At 51.8% G+C, this 20,095-nt stretch overlaps 2 protein-coding genes across 2 annotated transcripts; both read left to right on the top strand.

Annotated features, from left to right (window-relative positions):
- Positions 1-7,667, top strand: LOC104302818 (argininosuccinate lyase). The gene is made up of 16 exons (XM_054167003.1): positions 1-25; positions 479-726; positions 1,151-1,234; positions 1,565-1,621; positions 1,867-1,964; positions 2,600-2,677; positions 2,976-3,053; positions 3,719-3,771; positions 4,194-4,256; positions 4,460-4,574; positions 5,196-5,280; positions 5,454-5,513; positions 5,757-5,840; positions 6,086-6,166; positions 6,413-6,519; positions 7,432-7,667. The coding sequence occupies exons 1-16, from the start codon at positions 1-3 to the stop codon at positions 7,580-7,582; spliced, it is 1,467 nt and encodes a 488-aa protein (XP_054022978.1). The 3' UTR covers positions 7,583-7,667.
- A 519-nt stretch (positions 7,668-8,186) lies between these two features.
- GUSB (glucuronidase beta) lies at positions 8,187-20,095 on the top strand. The gene is made up of 12 exons (XM_054166622.1): positions 8,187-8,401; positions 10,045-10,230; positions 10,677-10,858; positions 11,372-11,514; positions 12,024-12,211; positions 13,122-13,274; positions 14,069-14,247; positions 14,635-14,781; positions 15,824-15,908; positions 17,418-17,594; positions 18,325-18,460; positions 19,658-20,095. Exons 1-12 carry the CDS (start codon positions 8,204-8,206, stop codon positions 19,813-19,815), a joined length of 1,932 nt encoding a protein of 643 aa, XP_054022597.1. The 5' UTR covers positions 8,187-8,203; the 3' UTR covers positions 19,816-20,095.

The following is a 20,095-nucleotide window of genomic DNA, read 5'->3' on the forward strand; positions in this document are numbered from 1 at the left end:
ATGGGCTTTGGAGAGGCTTCACATGGTAGCTTCAGACATTTTTGTCCTGTGGCTTGTGCTGGCCCACAGCTTTGTCAGTCAAAGAAACATCCCTCTGTTAGCTCAACAACCCCAAAAGGACTTGGAGCATACTGGCTTTCACTGACATTTCCTACTGACTGCTTTGCTTCTTCTCCCCTCTAAAAGGCTATCAAAGGGTTGCTGACCTGCAGCTGCCTCTTGCACCTTAACTCCTGGTCTTAATTTCAAGGACTCCTTGCAGAGTCCTGCAGAGGTGAAGTATCCTGGAGGATTCCTGAGCCAGATCTCACAGCTCAGGGGCTAAATTCTGGTGACAGTGACATGGTCTCCAACTCTTCAAGTACTTGCCAAAGGTCCTGAAGTTCAGGAGCCACCTGCTCGGTGCTTCTACACTGCAGTGACACAGCTGAGCCTCTGTATTGAATAAACAGATCACTGGGTATTGGATAGTGCACAGGACCTAAACTGAAGTTATTAGGCCCATTTAATTTGCTTCTTCCTCTCTCTCAGGGGAATAAACTTTGGGGAGGAAGATTCAGTGGAAGCACAGATCCAATCATGGAGATCCTCAATGCTTCCATTAGCTATGATCAGAGACTGTCTGAAGTTGATATCCAGGGGAGCATGGCTTATGCCAAAGCCTTGGAGAAGGCTGGGATCCTATCTAAAGCTGAGCTGGAGAAGATCCTGAGTGGCCTGGAAAAGGTATTTATTTCCTTCAACTGAATGGTTGCTTAAGTGACAACATCTGTAGTAGCATCCCTGAGCTGCTGTCCTAAGAACCATCTGTAAGTGTCCTCATGACCTATTCCTTAGAGCTAGGCAGGTGTTCTGGTGCTTTCTGAAAGGGTCTGCTGGCCTAAACCACAGACATGGATTGCCCAGTTGAGCTGCAGAGCCATCATGGGTGGAGAGATGGATGCCATCAAGTGCAGCAGACACTCTCAGGATAGAGCAAGCAGCCAGCCCAGGCCTGAAAGAACAGGAATGCCAGAGCTTGCCTGGGACTGGAGCCACACTTTGGTTTCCACTGGGATGGCACAAGTTGGTCTTTGCTGGGGACACTGACAGCCCCACCTGCAGCAGGGGACCAGTGGGGGCTGACTGGTGTCTCTGCTGATGTTTGCAGATCTCTGAGGAATGGTCTAAAGGAGTCTTTGTGGTGACCCAAACTGATGAGGACATCCACACTGCCAACGAACGCAGACTAAAGGTTTGGGTCCTCTCTAACCTCTTGCTCCCTTTCCTCTGTAGCTAGAGCTGCCTGGCATGACCTGCCTGTGCCTCTCTCCCACTGGGAAAGTCCTCTGGACCTTGTGGCACTGAAGCCCCAGGGGCACACTCAAGTGTCTCCAAGACCCCCTTGGTGGAAGAGGCACTGTACAAGCACTGAACCCAAACTTGCCCTTCCCCAGAAGAGACCCCATGGCTACTCACAGGATCCCAGAGCTGAGTCCCTTCCGGGCAGGGAGGAGGTCTGCTCACATGGAGGCTCCTGCTTAGAGGCCAGAGGCACTGATAGAAACCCTCCTCTTGTCCTCAGGAGCTGATTGGAGATGTAGCTGGGAAGCTGCACACTGGGAGAAGCAGGAATGACCAGGTATGTACAGAGCTGCGTGGGACTCCTCCCACCCCTCACCTCAGCAGACCTCAGACCACAATAGCCTTTGGCTCTCCTCCTGGGGAGCAAGACCTAGTGACACCACCACACCAAGATGACCACATGATGAGAGGAGCTGCACCTCCCCATCACACAGCACAGGGAGGGTTTCCTTGGCAGCACAAGTGGCCACTCCCTAAGTCTGTTGCATTCTGCTCTGACTGACTGTGGCCAATCTCACACAGGTTGTGACTGACTTGAAGCTGTTCCTGAAGAATTCCCTCTCCATCATCTCCACTCACCTCCTGCAGCTCATCAAGACCCTGGTGGAACGTGCTGCCATGTGAGTCCTTTTCCACATCCATGGCCTTGGCCCTGCTGGGGCAGGAGGCTTGGAGGCTTGCTCTTTGACTGACACCATCAGGGCAGCAGCAGGGTCTCCTGTGGAGGAAGTTGCAGCCAGGCAGTGTGTGGCAGCACAGGCAAAGGCAGCAGCCCCTCCTCCCCCCCAGTTCCTATCACAGAGCCCTTCCTCTTCCCCCACTGCATCCTAGCACAGGACCTGAGGGTGGAGGTGCACACAAGGCTTTGGAAGGCTCCAAAGCCATCTGAAGGAGGAGGGAACTTGAGCATGTTTCAAGTGGCTGTGTGTGAGAAAAGCTCAGCTGTGGTAACTCTCTCTCTAGCTCTCCTCCTCACACTCCACACTCCAAACCATCTGGGGACTGGGGAATCTTTGCCTGCTCCAGAGGGTTTGCTGCACCTGCCCATTTTCCAGGGAGGCCTTGGGCAGCCACAGCCCCCTGGAAGGTCAGGAGATCTAAACCCAGTGTGCTTAGGTTGAAAAGGGACAGGGAGAGGAAGAGAGAGGCCAGCTGCAGGCTGAAGGAGTTCCCTTCACCACCTTGCTAGGAATCCCTGGAGGGTACCTGCCCCTGCCCTGCACCCCAATAGCTCTTTCTCTCCTTTCCCATGCAGAGAAATTGATGTTATCTTGCCTGGCTACACCCACCTGCAGAAAGCTCAGCCCATCAGATGGAGCCAGTTCTTGCTCAGGTAACCAACCACCTTTCACACTTGGCTGGAGGAAGCCTTCTTCACCCTTGGGGCCCTGCTCACTTGAGCCTAGAAGAGCATCATTCTCTGAGGGGACATTTGTGGGTGGGGACAAACCAGAGCCACCCTTGGAATCTGGAACAGGGACTCCTTGTGTGGAGTGTCCAAGCCAGGAGCCAAGCAGTGAGTGGTCTGTGGAGCTGACTTCCTGTACACTCCATCCTTTGGCCATTCCTACCTCTTGAGCTGTGTGACACTTCCAGGCTTCAGGTGCTCCCTGTCCCCTGTCCTCTCCTAGCCATGCCGTTGCTCTGACCCGGGACTCCGAGCGTCTGGGGGAAGTGAAGAGGAGGATCAATGTCCTGCCTTTGGGAAGGTGAAGTTGAATTTCTCTGTACTCCTTGGGCCTTATTTTGCTCTGGGAAATGGCTGGAGCAGATCTTTGCATCCCCTGAACCGCTTGGATTTGTGTACCATGCACTGCAGAGCTGCAAGGGTGCAAGCCTTGCACCTCTCATCAGTGAGGAAACTGTTCCAAAGGGAAGTCTCTCACCACAGGGACACTCCTCTTCTCCCTTCTTGAAGGTAACAACTTCAAAGCCTTCATGAAGCAAAACTCCTCTAGAAGAGACCTTCTGGTTTGTTCCAGAGCTCAGAGTTTGCTGAGCCTCACACTGTGTGACACCAACATGAATGGGGGAGGAGAAGTGTTCAGTCTCAAGTTGTGCCAGGGGAGGTTTAGACTCGAGGTGAGGAAGAAGTTCTTCACTGAGCGAGTCATTCGTCATTGGAATGTGCTGCCCAGGGAGGTGGTGGAGTCGCCGTCCCTGGAGGTGTTCAAGGGGAGATTGGACGTGGCACTTGGTGCCATGATCTAGTTGTGAGGTCTGTTGGAACAGGTTGGACTTGATGATCCTTGGGGTCTCTTCCAACCTTAGTTACTGTGATACTGTGAGAGGTGTCTCACTGCCTGCTAGAGCTCAGGTTTGCTTGGAGGGTGCTGGATTTCGTGCATGACTTCTGTTGCTTTCTCCCCGGCAGTGGTGCTCTGGCTGGCAACCCGCTGGAAATTGACAGGGAGCTGCTGCGCTGTGGTAAATGTCTCCCTGTGGCTGAGGGGCAGAGCTCTGGGAACATCGAGGAGGGAGGGAAGCATTGATACTTTGTCCTGGTGTTAGTTTGGATGTGTTGCAAAAACTTCCATGGGGTGGGAGGGGAAAGAACCCCAAACAATCAAACAAAGAGAAGTATGATCTGCTGCTCAGGGGTGGGAGGTAGCTCCTAAGGACTCTTTAAGCCAGAAGATTTTATCCCGGAGTGAGACAGCAGGTGCTTGAATGTAGGGAGCATGAAGAGAACCAGCATGCTGCATACTGGCTGCCAGGGGTTAACACAGTTCCCACTCAGCTTGTTTGTTTTCCTGGAACTACTCAAGTGCTCATAGTGGGGCACCCTGCTGCATTTAAGCTCCAGACAAGCCAAGCCTGACCTCCTCTGTCCATCACCTTCCTTGCAGAGCTGGACTTTGCTTCCATCAGCTTGAACAGCATGGATGCTGTTAGTGAGAGAGACTTTGTGGGTAAGTACAACTCAAACACTTCTTCCAACCCCTGCAACAGGCAGGCACCTGAGACCTTTACAGGTGACCTCCTTTAGTAAGTGCATTGAAATCCCTCACTAGGAAGTAATTATACAGGAAATCTGTTTGCTCATGTTTAAGTCTGGCCAAAGCTCTTTTGTCAGGCAAAAAGAAGCACATTTTCACCTCCTAATTTCCTGCAGTGGAATTTCTCTCTGTGGCCACCCTGCTGATGATCCACCTGAGCAAGATGGCTGAAGATCTCATCATCTACAGCACCAGCGAGTTTGGATTTGTAACCCTATCTGATGCTTACAGGTAGGACTCTGGGCACAGAGCCCTTCCTCAGCCATCCCCTCCTGAGAGAGTGAGGCAGTGGTTGGGGTCTCCCTGCGTATGCAGCCAACACAGCATTAAAAGAGGCTGGCAGAAAGCAGCCTTAGGGTGACTGCTCCTCAGTAACAATCACTGGTTTCTGGTTCCAGCAGCTCAACCAAGCCTGCATTCACAGACACTCCTCCCCAGCAAGTGCTGGCAGAGGGAACTTCCTCCTCTGCTGGGAATGCTGCCAAAGCCTTTCCTGGACTAGCCAGGACTGTAGTACTAACAGATTTCCTCTCTCTCAGGGTGGCACAGGCACAACCTTCCCTCTCTGAGGTCACAGCAGCACTTAGCCTGGCTACTGATGCCACCTCTGGAGGGATTTAGGGGGAAGCCTTCTGGCATGGTAGCTCCAGACAGGACTGCAAAACCAAAGGCTTTGCTGTGGGAAACATGAGAAACTGAGCACATGCAGTTCACTGCTTCCCTATGCCCTGGGAAGGTGTCTGGGGAAGGGGAACCTCGGTGTTGCTTCAGAGGGCTGGGCCAGTAGGTTGCACAACCTGAACCTGTAGGGACTGGGGTCCTGCTCTCCTTACACTCCACACCTTTCTTAAGCACTGGCAGCAGCCTGATGCCTCAGAAGAAGAACCCTGACAGCCTGGAACTGATCCGCAGCAAGGCTGGACGAGTGTTTGGACGGGTGAGCCTGCCAAGGGCAGGAGTGGGCTGGGGAAATGGCTCAGGCAGGCCTGAAGGATGTTCCTCCTCCTTCCCTCCCTGTAAAGAAATGTGCTCACTCCAGGCTCTGAACCTGTGCTGGGGCAGTGTCCTTCTCTTCCTGGAACTAACTGCCTTACCTGTTTCTCTCTGCAGCTGGCTTCTATTCTCATGGTTCTCAAAGGGCTGCCAAGCACCTACAACAAGGATCTGCAGGTAAGAGAGATGTAAAAGAGGTGTAAAAGAGAGAGTAGTTTTCACAGCAGCCCTCTGAGCAGACACAATGATTTGCTCTTGAGCAGCCTGGCCACTGCACTGGCTGCTTGCCACTGCTCTGTATACTGCAGGTGACACCCAGCCATAGCAGGAGCCCCAGGGTGGCACAGCTGCTCTGGCTGTTGGGCTTTTGGGCTGCAGCAGGTTGACTTAATAGGAATTTCCATTCCTCTTCTTACATAGGAGGATAAAGAAGCTGTCTTTGATGTTGTGGACACGCTGAATGCTGTGCTCCAGGTTGCCACTGGAGTGATTTCTACCCTCCAGGTGAGGTTTCAGTCTCTCTCTGATGAACAAGGTTGGAGTGGGTGTTCTGTGAGTAACACACTTTAAAGATCTTTAGACTGGTCCTAAGATGACAGCTCATTGTAGGCCCCACTATCAGCTGCTGCAATGGTCAGAGAGTCCTTTCAGAGGCAGGGCCCTCCAGTTAGGTCCCCTCACCATGACCACCAACATGTCCCTAAGGAGGCCCTGCTGATAATGCCTTGCTCTGACCCTCCTTTCTGCAGATCAACAAGCAGAACATGGAGAAGGCACTGAGCCCTGAGATGCTTGCTACTGACCTGGCTCTCTACTTGGTTCGTAAAGGAGTAAGTATCACAGGGAGACTGGGAGCTGTGGTTTCTTTGGATGCAGAGTGCTGCTCAGTGAGGGCCTGAGATGAGGCCTTCTCTTCTGTCCCCAGGTGATGATCAGTCTGGGTCAGCAAACCTGGATTCACATGACACTCCCCTAAGTGAACACAAGCCAGCCAAACAAGGGAGCACATCCATTTCTCCTCTGACAAACACCCCAGTTGCCTGGTCACTGACTGGGGCCTCTGCTTCTCACTGCAGATGCCATTCCGACAAGCCCACGTGGCCTCTGGCAAGGCCGTCCACCTCGCCGAGACTAAAGGCATCCCCATCAGTGCTCTCAGCCTGGATGACCTGAAGAGCATCAGGTTTGTATCACTGTTTGCCATGGCTCCCCTCGCAGCTGGGTAGCAATCTCCCTTTGTACACACCTCCTTGTGGTGCCCTTCCCCAGAATCCCAGAGCGAGACAGCATCCTAAAATCCTCCTGGCCTGAGTCCCAATTCTGCTGCTGCTGGGCCTGAAAACTCTGCAGGAAGACATCAGCACCATTCAGTTCCAGGGGGCATGTGCAGCAGCTGATGGGAGGGACTGCAAGAAAGTCCTGCCCTGACCTGCAGCCACCAGGAGGAGAGGCTGAGGGAGCTGGGGTTGCTTAGCCTGGAGAAGAGGAGACTCAGGGGTGACCTTATTGCTCTCTACAACTACCTGAAGGGAGGTTGTAGACAGACGGATGTTGGTCTCTTCTCCCAGGCAAGCAGTACCAGAACAAGAGGACACAGTCTCAGGCTGCGCCAGGGGAGGTTCAGGCTGGATGTTAGAAAAAAGTTCTATACAGAAAGAGTGATTGCCCATTGGAATGGGCTGCCTGGGGAGGTGGTGGAGTCGCCATCACTGGAGGTTTTCAGGAGAAGACTTGACGGGGTGCTTGGTGCCGTGGGTTAGTTGCTTGGGTGGTGTTGGATTGGTTGATGGGTTGGACGCGATGATCTTGAAGGTCTCTTCCAACCTGGTTTATTCTATGTATTCTATGATTCACCAGCCTTCTGAGGAGTTTGCTTCTGCACTTCTCCTTCTCCCCTTGGAGCTGCCTCTGATCTGTCACAAGAGGCTGCACTCAGGCACTAGAAGTGCAGAAGCAGGGCTGCAGGAGGCCTTTCCCCTTGACAGGAGAAGGCTCCACCTCCACTCCCTCCCCATCTCTGCAGGCAGTGAGCATGTCAAGCCAGCCAGCAGCACCCAGCTCCCTCCACTGACCTCTCTTCTCTCTGCCTCCCCAGCCCCCTGATCGGCAGCGACGTCTCCCAGGTCTTCAACGTTGTCAACAGCGTGGAGCAGTACACAGCCGTGGGTGGGACTGCCAAGAGCAGTGTGTCCACCCAGATTGAGCAGCTGAGGGAGATTCTGAAGAGGCTGAAGGAGCAGGCTTAGAGTGTGGGGAGAGATCCCGTGCATGCAGCATTGTGCCTATCACACTAATCTGGAGTTAATAAACACTGGGGTGTCTGTTGTTCACTGAAGCTCCTGTCCCGTGTTCTTCCTCAGCCCTCGTGAAGTTTGGGGAAATACTTAGGGGTCTGATGGCTTGACCATCTTCTGCTACCCCCGGGGTACTTTTCCCTGTCGTCTTTGCTTCCTCAGGCTGTTCTGAGTGATGTGCTGTGAACAGGCGATGTTACCATGCTTCCCAGATGGTTTTCTAACGCAGGCATCATCCTCCTGCCTGTCCCTAAGGTGCCATCCGCTCATCAGTCCCAATAGCATCCTGCCCTCCAGCTTCAACGAGTGACTTTGAAATAAACAAAAGGAAGCAAATAAATGAATACACCCAGCGGCCCTGGACGCCGCCCAGCCCCTGCGCGGCTTTGTACACCAGGCTGCTGCTGGCTTTGCTTGGAGGCTGTGGCGAAAGGGCAGACACGCCGTGCAGGCTCCGCGCCAGCGCCGGCACAGCGGGGCGGGTCCTGTCCCGCCGCCCGGCCCCCGCCGGTACCTGCCCGCGGCCGGGGACTGCCCACAGCCAAGATGGCGGCGCGGGCGTCAGGCGGCGGCATGGCGGGGGCCGGCTGCCTGCTGCTGCTGCTGGCGCTGGGGCGGGCGGCGGCCCCGCCGGGCGGCATGCTCTACCCCCGGGACACCCCGTCCCGGGAGCGGAAGGAGCTCGGCGGCCTCTGGAGCTTCCGCGCCGACTTCTCGCCGGGCAGAGACGCCGGCTTCGTGCAGCGCTGGTACCGGCAGCCGCTCCGGGAGGTACCGAGGGGCCGAGAGCGGGGGTGCGGGCAGGGGATGCCCCTACCCCCGGGCAAGGCGAGGCGGCGGAGGGGTGATGCCCACCCGGGAAGGGCCCCAGCTGCGAGCCAGTCTTCCTTCCTCTCCACGCAGTACCGTTTCGCCCCGTCCTTCCCCACCGGGCTGGCGGAACCGGCTGCTCTTTGCCCCCCGCCTCGCCTTCAGTGGCTGTCGCCATGCAGAGGGCTGGCTGCGGAGGGTTTGCTTCCGAATTAGCACCCGAGGAAGCGACATCTCCCGTTATCCCGCTGCTCCGATTGTCCCGCTTCTCCCGTTATCCCTGCTCCGAAGGCAGGAAGCCGCTGAATTAACTCCAGCCACCATCAGCTGTCCCTGCGCTGCAAACCCCAGCCTACCCTTGCACAACGTTCACCTGTGTCAGCAGCACACAGCAAACAAAAACAAGCCTGGGAAAGGCACTTTGGAATTATTTGTTTGGTGTTTTAGTTGGAATTATTTATTCCAAAGTAGCCAAGTTAGGGCTGCACGAGTTGTAGTGTAACTGACAACCATTATGAAATCGACACCATTGCCTTGAAGAAAGAAGTTATGTGTCCTGTGCATAACATTTACATGTCCTTCACTTCTGTTTAAGATCTTTGGCCAGGTTTTTGCCAGTTGTGGAAGGAGATAAGCTGAAGGACACAACTCTCTTGGAAGTTTTGTGTAGGGACTGCCAGAAGAAAGGAATCTTGGACTCCTTGCAAAGGGAGGCTTAGACATCAGAGAATCTCCTTGAAGGGGACACACAACTATGGCCACCTGTATCCTGTATCAGATACTAGAAAATCCTAGGACTTTCTGATGTCTCATATGGGTGCTGAGTTTCTCTGCACTGCTGGTACAGTTCAGTGCTGACTCAGCTGCACACATGATCCTCACCCCAGTGAGACCAAATTTCCATGGAAAGGCTTCCTTAGGAAAGGGGAAGCTGCTGCAGTGCTCGTTTGTGCAACATCACGAGCACAGCAGGTGCTAAAAATGAACAACTTTGTTTTGCAACAGCATCCACTTACCACTATGACACCATCTGCCTAAAGTCCTTACATTAGAAGTGAGTTGACTCTGTGGTAATCCTACAGCCTCTATGTTGATTTCAGGGAGTCAGAAATGCTGGTCTCATCCCAGACAGTTGCCACAGAGCTTCCCTGGGAGATCTGGCCCAAAATATCAAGGACTCTTGCCATCTTTCTGCTGCAGCTCCCAGCCTGACAAGCAGCACTCTGCTCCAGTTCACTGACACCACACCACCAGCATCACTCACCAAACAGCTAGAGCCAGGAGAAACTGCCCTTTGTGGGAAGTCCCAGGCTGAAACAACAACAGTTCTGCAATACCACAGCCATTGACAAAACCAGGAGCAGCTTCATGCTGTAGGAACAGGCAGGTTCCTGGGCCTGATATTAAGTAGGACTTGGATAGGACCTGTGACAAACCTCACCAGTTTCTAAACAGGGTTTCCCAAGTACTTCCCCTTGGCAAAGACTTTGCAAGGCTCTCAGTGGAAGGGGACACCTCCAGCAGTACAGGTTGGACAGCCAGGACACTGAAACATTTTTTGTGTTAATTATCTGTTCCTTCCCTTTCTGTACAATTCCTGCCAGACTGGTCCTGTGATTGACATGCCTGTGCCTGCCAGCTTCAATGACATCACTCAAGACCCCAGCCTGGAGAACTACATTGGCTGGGTTTGGTACGAGAAGGAGGTGCTGCTGCCTCTGCGCTGGCTGCAGGACGACCACACCAGAGTGGTGCTCCGCTTCGGCAGTGCCCATTACTACTCCATCGTGGTACGTTGCATGGGAGCTTGGCTGCGTGTTTCCAAGATCATGCTGCACTGAAATCTGCCCTCTGACTTCTTCAGCAGACACACCTCTGTCCAGATTTACAATCAGTTTTCTTAACTCTTGCCTGTTTTGTGCCAGCCAAGAACGTGGCCGTGCTTCCCAGATGTTTCCTTTCCGATCCTCCAGTATCAGAGCTACTAACTAAACCATGTCCCTGCTACAGGATCTACCCAGAACAGTATCTCTGAGTGACACTTGACCCAGACCTTGCTCCCCACAAAGGAAGGGCTGCTAGATTGAGCTCTCAAGGAATAAGAGCTCAGAACAAGGTCCAGTGTTACTGGGAAGCCCACATGCCTCTTGCTGGGCTGCTCTGCTTCTCCCTGCTGTGCTCACCACAAAAGCCTGATACTCCTGCTTCTTGGGCTCATGGGTGTCTTCTCTTGCAGTGGGTCAATGGAGTGCAAGTTGTGGAGCATGAAGGGGGCCACCTCCCTTTCGAAGCAGACATAAGCAGCATTGTCCAGGGCAGCCCAGGGATCCCCTGCCGCATCACTGTCGCTCTCAACAACACTCTGACACCCCACACTCTGCCTCCAGGCTCAATTCAATACATGAGTGACAAAGCCAGGTGAGTTGCTGCAGTGCTGTACTGCTGAGCTTGTCCCAGGGGGGAGGGAGTGGGAATTTATTCAGCTGCTGGTTTGTAAGACCCTCCAAGCAATGTACAAAAGCCTTGGATTGTATCTGTGCTGAGACTGATCAGCTGAGCAGGAAGGAGGTTAAGCTTTGGTGGTTGTGAGGATTCTGCGCTGAGTTACTGCAACTGTTTTGTACACAGGGGACTGAGATTAAGTGGTTTGCTAAACTGAAGGAATGGCAGGTTTGAGAAGCTTGAAGTCATCTGGAAACTGCACATCCCAGCTATCCTGAAGGACCAAACCTATTCAGTGGGTTAGGTGTTTATTAACTGGCAGTCCCCTTCAGTGTAGCAGCAGCAGCACTGCTGAAAGCTAGATCCATCCTGTTTTACCAGCTAGCATCTCTTATTGCATGCCTTTGCCATTGCTAGCATCCATATGCTGCCCTCAGTTGCTGTGTAATGAACCATAATGCAGCCATTTCTCCTGTCTTGCTCACTCAGGTATCCCAAGAACTATTTTGTACAGAACATCAGGTTTGATTTCTTTAATTATGCTGGAATCCATCGCCCGGTTGTGCTTTACACCACTCCTTCTGTCTACATAGATGATATTACTGTGACAACTACTTCATCAGAGAGCGTTGGTAGGTCCAGAACAATTACAGCAGCTACCTCAGGCTCCAAATGGAGATGACAAGTGCAGCAGAGAAAATAGCCTGTGAAAGTCTGATTGAATTTGTTTCATAGTGGCGGTCTCTTGAACCTGAGCTGCTTCCTTGCACAGCTTATCAGCTGCAAGAATAAGGCAGAGAGCTCAGAAGCAGTAAGGAAAAGGAATTACTTGCAAGAGATCTGTGCAAGGGTGATCAGGTGTTCCTCAAAGTAGAGTTTCTCAGCAGGGGCACTCTTCCTGCCACTTGAAGCAGGGTTCTCTCTAAGCAGCAGAGTTGTGCGATACACAGATCTTGCTGGAGCTTTCTGGACCTCAAGAGCAGTGGGCCACGCTTCATACCCTCAACTCCTGCCACTTTGTTGTTGTTCTACATCTCCCTCATCTTTTAATGCTGCTTTATGTGAAAACTCTCCAAGATTTAATGCCTGTGTTTTGCCTTTCGTGGCAGTCTCTGATTGTCTTTTGTTTCCTCTGAACCAGCGCTGGTGCAGTATCAGGTGTCAGTTGTTGGCAGCAGTTTCTACTCCTTGTCCCTGAGTTTACGTGACCAAGAGGGGAAAGTGGTTGCTACAAGTGATGAGCCAGCAGGAGAGCTGAAAGTCCTGAACCCAAATCTTTGGTGGCCTTATCTGATGCACGAGAGCCCTGGATACCTCTACTCCTTGGAGGTAACAGTGACATTTCTTCCTTCCTGTGTGTTTTCCCTCTGACTGTCTAATAGAGTTAAGGAGCTGCCATATGGCCCTTCTTCTGCACTCCTCTCCTCCCACAGATCCTGGTGATGTGACCAGAGTGCCACTGCTAATTACACAGTAATCAAATTGAACTTTGCCAGCTTCCTGGATGCTGAACTGAAAGATCTGTTAGTGATGAGAGGGACATGCCCTGAGTGTATGCATGCTTGCCCTTCACATTTAGGGCCCAAGCTACCCACTGCAAAAGGACCATTTGAGACAATAAAAGGGGGAAGTTACCATGAAAGCTGAGAGTAGAATCTCTGAGGAGCAGGCTGTTAACCTCTTCCACAGGCTCTGCCATGCAATGAGCTTTCTTCCTACTCTGTAAGAGAAGAGTTCAGCTTCAACAGCACAAGGCTGGAAGAGTTAAAGATGAGTAGTGACATGAAGATGTAGAAATTAGGGCAGATGAGCTGCTTTGAGTTTCCAGGGGCTCAGCTTTGTATTTCTTATGAGGAGATGACCTTTCAATCACTGTCTGGTGTTGAGGTGCAGGGCAGAAGAGGTGAACACTACCTTGACTGGGGATATAACATGTCCTGAATGAGTAAGAGGAAAAAAAATGGAAGCTTTTGGGGTGAACAAGCCTCAGCAGGGTCATCCAGGCTTCGTTCTTCATCCTTCTACTTCCCCAGCTGGGATTTCCATTTTCTGTTTAGTCAGCCCTTGCTCCCTCCCTGGGGAGGGACCACAAGAAGCAGCCAAAGCAGCAGTGAGAAGCAGGCATGTTGAGGCAGGGCTGGGCAGCGGAAGAGTGGTCAGGATAAGCCTTACAGAGAGGAGGGAGCGAGGACAGAACATCCTTGCGAAGGTCACTTGCATCTTGCCTTTGGAACGGCAGGTGAAGCTGCAGGCGCAGGCGGCCGGGGCGCTGCTGGAGGATGTGTACGTGCTGCCGGTCGGCATCCGCACCGTGCACGTCACCAGCACGCAGTTCCTCATCAACGGCAAGCCCTTCTACTTCCATGGTGTCAACAAGCACGAAGATGCAGATGTAAGTGTGGCACCCGTGGCAGGGGCATCTAATGCCAGCTCTCACTGTGCTGCAGCACCTGCTCTTGCCTCCCCTCGCCACTCAAAGTGGCCCTTTCCTCGCACCCTTCCCTAAGGCTTGGAGCTGCCAGGTGGGCTGGGCTGTACTTTTACTGCCATTAAGGGAACACATTGCAAGGCCTGCCATAGCTGTAACATCCCTCTCGGGGCTCATGGTATGTTGGCAGAGGAGCTAACCCATCCTCGGCCGTGGTTTCTAGTGAGAAATAGCGGCTCTCAGGTTCCCCGCGCCGGGAAATGCTCTGAACAGCGGCAGAGAGGTCGGAGCCGTGGAGAGCTGCGAGGCGCAGCCCGGCCACATGGCGGCGCCACAGCCCCGCCAGAGGCTCCAGCCCTGCCAGAGGCTCCAGCCCCGGCCGCCCTCTTACCTCGGAGGTTGGGGGCGCCGCTCCCTCGCGGTGCTGCTGGCCTTGGGCTCTCCTCTGAGGGAGGTCCCCGCCGCAACGGGGTCCTCCTCCAACTGTTCTCCCCTGTCCGCCTCATGGGGAACACCTGTGAAAGGGAGGGAGAGGGCGGCCCGGGCAGGGCACCTCACCTCCGAACAGCAGCCAGCAGCAGCGCCGGCAGCTGACGACCCCCGGGGGCAGAGTGTGCGTGTGGCAGTGCCCCGCAGAAAGGCGAACAGTGCGGGGAAGAGGTGGTGCGTGGTGCATGGAAACAGCCTGGGACTGAGCGGGGGAGCGATGCCCATCTAACGGGCGTGACGGGCTGCGATTTCTTTGTCCCCCCCCCCAGATCCGTGGCAAAGGGCTGGACTGGCCTCTGATTGCAAAGGACTTCAACCTGTTGCGCTGGCTGGGAGCAAACTCCTTCCGCACCAGCCACTACCCCTACGCCGAGGAGATCATGGACCTGTGCGATGCCTATGGCATTGTAGTGATAGATGAGAGCCCAGCAGTGGGGATCAAACTGCCGTAAGCTCTAAAGACCCTCCCCCATGTTTCCGTGTTCCTCTCTGAGCTGCTTCCTAAGCATCCCCTCCCAGCCCGCGGTGCCGATGTCCTGATAATGGCAGTACTTTGCTCTGTGTAGAAATCAGCCCTTGCACCACACGTGCCTAGTGAGGTTGGGCAACCAGAGGGTGTTTTGCCACATGGCCATCGTGTCATTTGGTCTGGCTCGATCCATCAGCCCAAAGCACAGCCCTGACCTGTGCAGCAGGCTTTGGGCAGAAGCCCTCTTCGGTGTCAAGGCTCAGCTGTGCTTACACACCTCAGAGTCTTGAGTTTTCACAAGGAAAGGCAAAGGAGATGGGTTTTATACCCTTGCCTCACCAGGTCTTGTTTCTTTTTGTCTTTAAGTGAGAGCTTTGGGAACAAGTCCTTGCAGCATCATCTGGTTGTGATGGAGGAGCTGATCCGCAGGGATAAGAACAGGCCCTCGGTTGTGATGTGGTCAGTAGCCAACGAGCCGGCATCGGAGCTGCCCCCAGCAGCTTTTTACTTCAAGTAAGTGTGTCTGCTGTACACAGAGCTGAGGCTTCAGTCTGGGCAGATCTTCCTTTGGGATGGCACAGAGAAGGGAACCCTGAAACAGTATTCCCAGATGCAGTCTCAACCTGTTGTATCTAAACCAGTGAAGTTCTGCAGAACTACAAGGAGTCCACTTGGTCTGAGCGCCTCCTCTTGACCTACAGGTCATGCAAAAGCAGAGCTGGTGGGAACAGGACATTCCTTGTCACCAGCAGAAGATGAGTGCTACATTCTTTGAGAGTTGCAGCAAAGCTGTAAAATAATTGGCCTTTAATTCTGAACCGAGGTTCCTCAGTTAGTGCTATTTGCCCTGCAGGGTGTTGTGACATCCCACCCCAAAGCCACTGCTTCGAGTCCCTGCAGTCCCCTTGGTTTTATTTTTAAAGAGATTTAAGCTTTGGATAGTCAGGAGTGGTTTCTGTAAAGTCCCTAGTAGCTATAGGTGCATTAAGTGGTAACTGTAAAGTTTTAATCTTCAGAATGAGCCAACCACTCTCCTACAACGTTGAGGAAGCAGCAGAGCTTGCCCCTCCCATTCTGTGTCTCATCTCCCCTTTTTCAGGGTTTCCTCAAGAGCAGCCAGTCTTTGAGGGCTCTGCCTGCTGTTTAGGGCCTTGTGCTTTTGCATGAACATATCCCAAGAGCTGTTCAGGAATTTTCCTTCACCCTTCATACATTTTTGTCTTCAAACCCAGTCCCTTGTCCAGCTTACAAGCTGCTGTCACCAGCAGCCAACTTAACATGCCTGTGTTTGGTGGAATTCTATCCTGCTCTGTTTTTCAGGTGGGACAGCAAGCAGCTTTGCCATGATACTCCTGCAAAAGTGGCTGGAATTGCAGGCACTTGATAGCAGCCAATCCCCATGTATCCTGCAGCATTTAATTAGAAACACTCTGCTACATCCAAACCAGCTCCAGGGTCTGGGGAGGGGGAGACAGGGAAGGACAGAGAGCTTGGGGAAACAGGGCTGTGCTTCTCCATGCTGTTGCTGAACTCTTGCTTTACTGTTTGCAAACAGGACAGTGATAGCTCACACTAAAGCTCTGGATCCCTCCAGACCTGTAACCTATGTGACAGATGCCAATTATGCCCTCGATCTTGGTGTAAGTTTCATTCATAGATTTCTTTCCAGTTCATGCAGTAAATGTCCTCCTGTCATTTGCTTTAGAGTCCTTTCCACCCCCACCTCTTGAAGCTAACTGGAGCTAGAGAGGCAGAAGCAAACTTCAGTTTTGTCTCTGGTACAAAGCACTTTATCCTGGAGTAGGCCAGCTGAAAAAAATATTTGTAAGAGAGGAGTTTTGTCTTGAGTGCAGCAGGCAGCAACAGACCCCTGGATTCCATGAACACTGCCAGGCTTTGCTCTTTGATTGATTGTGTGTACTAATGCTCAGGATTTTCACTTGCAATTAAACCAAAGCTTAAACCTCTTTAAAATACTAACAACCCTTGAGGAAGTCTAAAGGAAGGAAGCTTTGCTTTAATTCCTGCTTTAAACTGCTCGAGATTTGCTTTGGCAGCTGTCTAGTGAGGCTGAATAACGTAAAAGCTCTTCCAGTTTCATAATGACAGTCCTGGAGCTGTATAACTAGCCCACAGGCACCCATCCTTGGCTGTCTGTGCCTCACACTGGCCATGGCATGAACTGAAAATCTCAAACAGATTTGTTTCCAGGGTAGTTCAATGTTACTTTCATTGTGCTTGCTGCTGCACAGTAAACACCTCTGGCAGGAGAGGCTGGAGGTACATGATGCTGCCACATCCCCTCACTACAGATTCCACTTGGTGTTTCCTTCAAGCTGTCCTGCACTGAGCAGGGATAGCCTTCTGTAAATTAAAACTCTGTTCTCCTCTCCACCCCAGGAGCAAAAAAAGACCCCCCCCAGTTTGTGGCCTTAGATTGGAATGAGCCCTGCAGGGATCAGCTCTGGGCTGGTGCTTTCCTGAGGCAGGCAGTCTGTGACATCCCACCCCCACAAGTGTGTCCTGACTGGCTTGAGAGGAGACACAGCAAAGCAACACCCAGGAACAAATCTCATACACTGTGATGTGACATTAGAGTTATTTTCTTTTTATTACAAAACATGTTAAGAGAACATTGAACAAGTTACAGACAACATCACTTAGAATCTTGAGTGGGCTTTGGGCCCTTGTATCATACTGTCCATGTGGTAGAAATGGCATAGAACTTGCAGAATGCTTAGTCTTAAGTATTGCACCATTGATGCACAAATTTGCTAGTCAAAATATTTGACCACTAACTTGATCATCACCTTCCAATACTGCAAAAGTACATCCAAATGCACCAGCAAGCCAGAGACATCTTGGAAACTCAAAACCTTCTAACAAACCTGAGGATGAAGTGGGTTAATCTTGCCTAGCTTTGATCTTGGCCTAACTCTTTGCTGTGACTCCCTAATTCTGTAACGAGTATTCCTATTAGCTTCCTGCATGTATCCCTTTATTTCCTGGTAAGAGCATTGTTGGGGGAGGGAAGACTTTGTCCTACATGCACCAAAACTGAATTGGATCAAATGAACCAAAAGGAGGATTTAGCTTCGTGAGTGGAGGTTGTGAGGACTGTGACAAAACTCTCACCTTGTTTTCTGCAGGCTCCTTACGTGGATGTAATCTGTGTCAATAGCTACTTCTCCTGGTATCATGACTCAGGCCATCTGGAAGTTATTCCACTACAACTCACAGCACAGTTTGAGAACTGGTATAAAACCTACCAAAAACCCATCATCCAGAGTGAATACGGAGCAGACTCAGTGCCTGGGCTTCACAGTGTGAGTGTTAGAGATGCCTGAGGTGGAAAAAAGGCTCAGCAGAGGGTCAGCAAAACTGAAGGAGGAGCTCAGTCCCACTGAGCCTGGCTGCTCAGTTTTGAGATGCAGTAGCTTGTGTCTGAAATGCTCCAGGACTGTCATCCTGCTCCACCAAAATCCATGAGCTCTGCCACTGACTAGCAAAGGTTAGATTCTACCTGAAGAGAAGTTTTTAGCTTTGACTAAAAGCACCAAACTCTGAGATCTGCACTTTGGCATTTATAGACAATGCTGAGTGGGCAGATACAACTCTGGAGAGTGGACATCCATGACTGTCTAGAATCATGGAACGGTCTGAGTTGGAAGGGACCATGAAGATCATTATTTCCAATCCCCTGCCAGGGGCAGAGACACCTTCCACTAGTCCAGGTTGCTCCCCATCCACCCGGGCCTTGAATGCTTCCAGACCATGTTGTCCTGCACAGCAGCAGGTGGCACTCCTGTAGCTCCCATGACAAAGCAGCAATGCCAAGCAAAGCCAGAGGCCCCAGGTCTGTACTTTGTGTTTCCCCCTGCCATTGCAGGAGTTCCAATTGTCACCCAACAGCCATTGTCAATGACAATGGACAGACCAAGCCATTGTAAACTTGCCTTCAGGAAGCAGGTCCCCAAGAAATAGGAAGTTCACACGTGGAAGCCTTTGTTGCCATTGTCACCTTCACTCAAGGCCACCTCTTTTTCCTGGCTGTAGGATCCACCTCTGATGTTCACTGAGGAGTACCAGAAAGCCCTGCTAGGAGAGTACCACTCTGTCTTTGACAAGAAGAGGCAAGACTACGTGATTGGGGAGCTCATATGGAATTTTGCTGATTTCATGACCAACCAAGGTAAGCTCACACTCTACACAGCTCTCCAACCTCCATGCAAGTTTAAAGTGGTTTATGACACACACAATACTGGGCTGTAGGGCAGGACAAAAGGGCCTTCTGCTTACTAAGAGTACAGCTGGCTTCTGTGACAAAGTCCAGCATGACCAGAGCCAAGAGGGAAGGTCCTGCCTGTACTTAATGCATCCTCTCCAGCTCAAGCTTCTAGATGTCCCAGGACACAAAACAGTGTGCTGGGGCAGAATGCCAGGGAAGCTTGTGAGCAGACCCAGATTACTTCATCCCTTGGCCCTCCTCAATTCAGAGCTTCAGTCAGCTGTTAGGGATGTGCCTCACTTGCTTTGCATTTCACCTACAACTGCCATTAGTGACAGAGCACCTTTAAGTTCTGTTAACTTGGTAGAGGTTTAAACAACAGAGGACCAGATGCCACACGGGTGGACAATGGTCTGTCATGACACTCCACCCACTGTTACTAAGTGCATTCACAGAGCATGGGGTATTAAATCTACAGTGCTGACAGCCACAGAAATTAAACTGTTACAACTCAGGAGACCTGGTAAGGAACCAGTTAGTCATATGCCACCAGCAGAGAGTCAGGGTGGTGAACAGTCAATTTCAGACAGAGAAACACCACTAAGAATAATCTGTAGAGCACCAATACAGGGAGCAGAAAGCTAAGTCATCACAGAGAGGATCAGTTCCACATAGGAGGATGGAGAAAATGTGGACAAGTTGACATACACATTAGCAGCTCCAGTCTCTCTACAATGGTGTGGTCATCTTTCCCACCTTTCTGTGGAAACCAAGAGAGGATCTGGACACCACCAAAGGACAGGACAGTCACATGGTTAGTCATCAACATTCTCATCATCACATTTCAAGGTGGAGATAATGGCAAGAGAGGCCTATCTGCTGTAAATACAGCCCTGAGCAAGTTAATGGGCACACCTGCATTAGCTGTCAGGGACTTCCCAGCTGTAAATGCAGCTAATTGCAGCTGTGCTGCTCAGTTAATCTTGCCAAGACGATGCAAAGGACATCTGCCGAGTTCCCCGTTGTACCTGACTATGTGTCAAAGAAAGTGCATAGGTCTCTTCCACCTAAGCTGATTGAGCACATGCATCCTGGCAGTTCACAGTGGGGCATATAAAAGCTTTTCACAGATCCTTGCTTTATTTTATGACTTGTCTCCAGGGACCACCCGTGTTTTGGGGAACAAGAAAGGCATCTTCACCCGGCAGCGCCAGCCCAAAGCTGCTGCCTTTGTTCTCAGAGAGAGGTACTGGAAGATTGCGAACGAATCGAGCTGTCTGCCCCCTGTCATCAAGTCACATGCCCTCTTCCTGAAGTGAGCTCAGAAGTTACAGTGGCTGGGTACTGTGCTGAACTGGTCCATTAAAGGTTTCTCCGAGTGGTATTTGTGCCTGACTCAAATCTTGCAAGCCTAATGCGATTTCTAGTCCGCCTGCAGCGGCTTCTGTGACACGAAGCAGGTCGGAAACTCTCATTCCCTGTGCTTAGAGCCACATCTGCAGGCTTCCTGCTTCCAGGTAGTAAGATGAATATTCAGAGTTCCAAGGAGATGGAAGTTAAGAGACCCTGACTGAGGTATCTGTTCATGGCAAAAACAAA

This window comes from Dryobates pubescens, chromosome 13 (assembly GCF_014839835.1).
Source record: "Dryobates pubescens isolate bDryPub1 chromosome 13, bDryPub1.pri, whole genome shotgun sequence".
NCBI lineage: Eukaryota > Metazoa > Chordata > Aves > Piciformes > Picidae > Dryobates > Dryobates pubescens.

Bases quoted from the DNA above. Each gene is read 5' to 3' on its own strand.
- LOC104302818 (XM_054167003.1), top strand. From the start codon at position 1: ATGGGCTTTGGAGAGGCTTCACATG. The intron at 1,622-1,866 runs GTATGTACAGAG...AATCTCACACAG, and splicing joins GGAGAAGCAGGAATGACCAG to GTTGTGACTGACTTGAAGCT. The intron at 5,841-6,085 runs GTGAGGTTTCAG...TCCTTTCTGCAG, and splicing joins GAGTGATTTCTACCCTCCAG to ATCAACAAGCAGAACATGGA.
- GUSB (XM_054166622.1), top strand. From the start codon at position 8,204: ATGGCGGGGGCCGGCTGCCTGCTGCTGCTGCTGGCGCTGGGGCGGGCG. The intron at 12,212-13,121 runs GTAACAGTGACA...TTGGAACGGCAG, and splicing joins GATACCTCTACTCCTTGGAG to GTGAAGCTGCAGGCGCAGGC. The intron at 14,248-14,634 runs GTAAGCTCTAAA...TTTGTCTTTAAG, and splicing joins GCAGTGGGGATCAAACTGCC to TGAGAGCTTTGGGAACAAGT.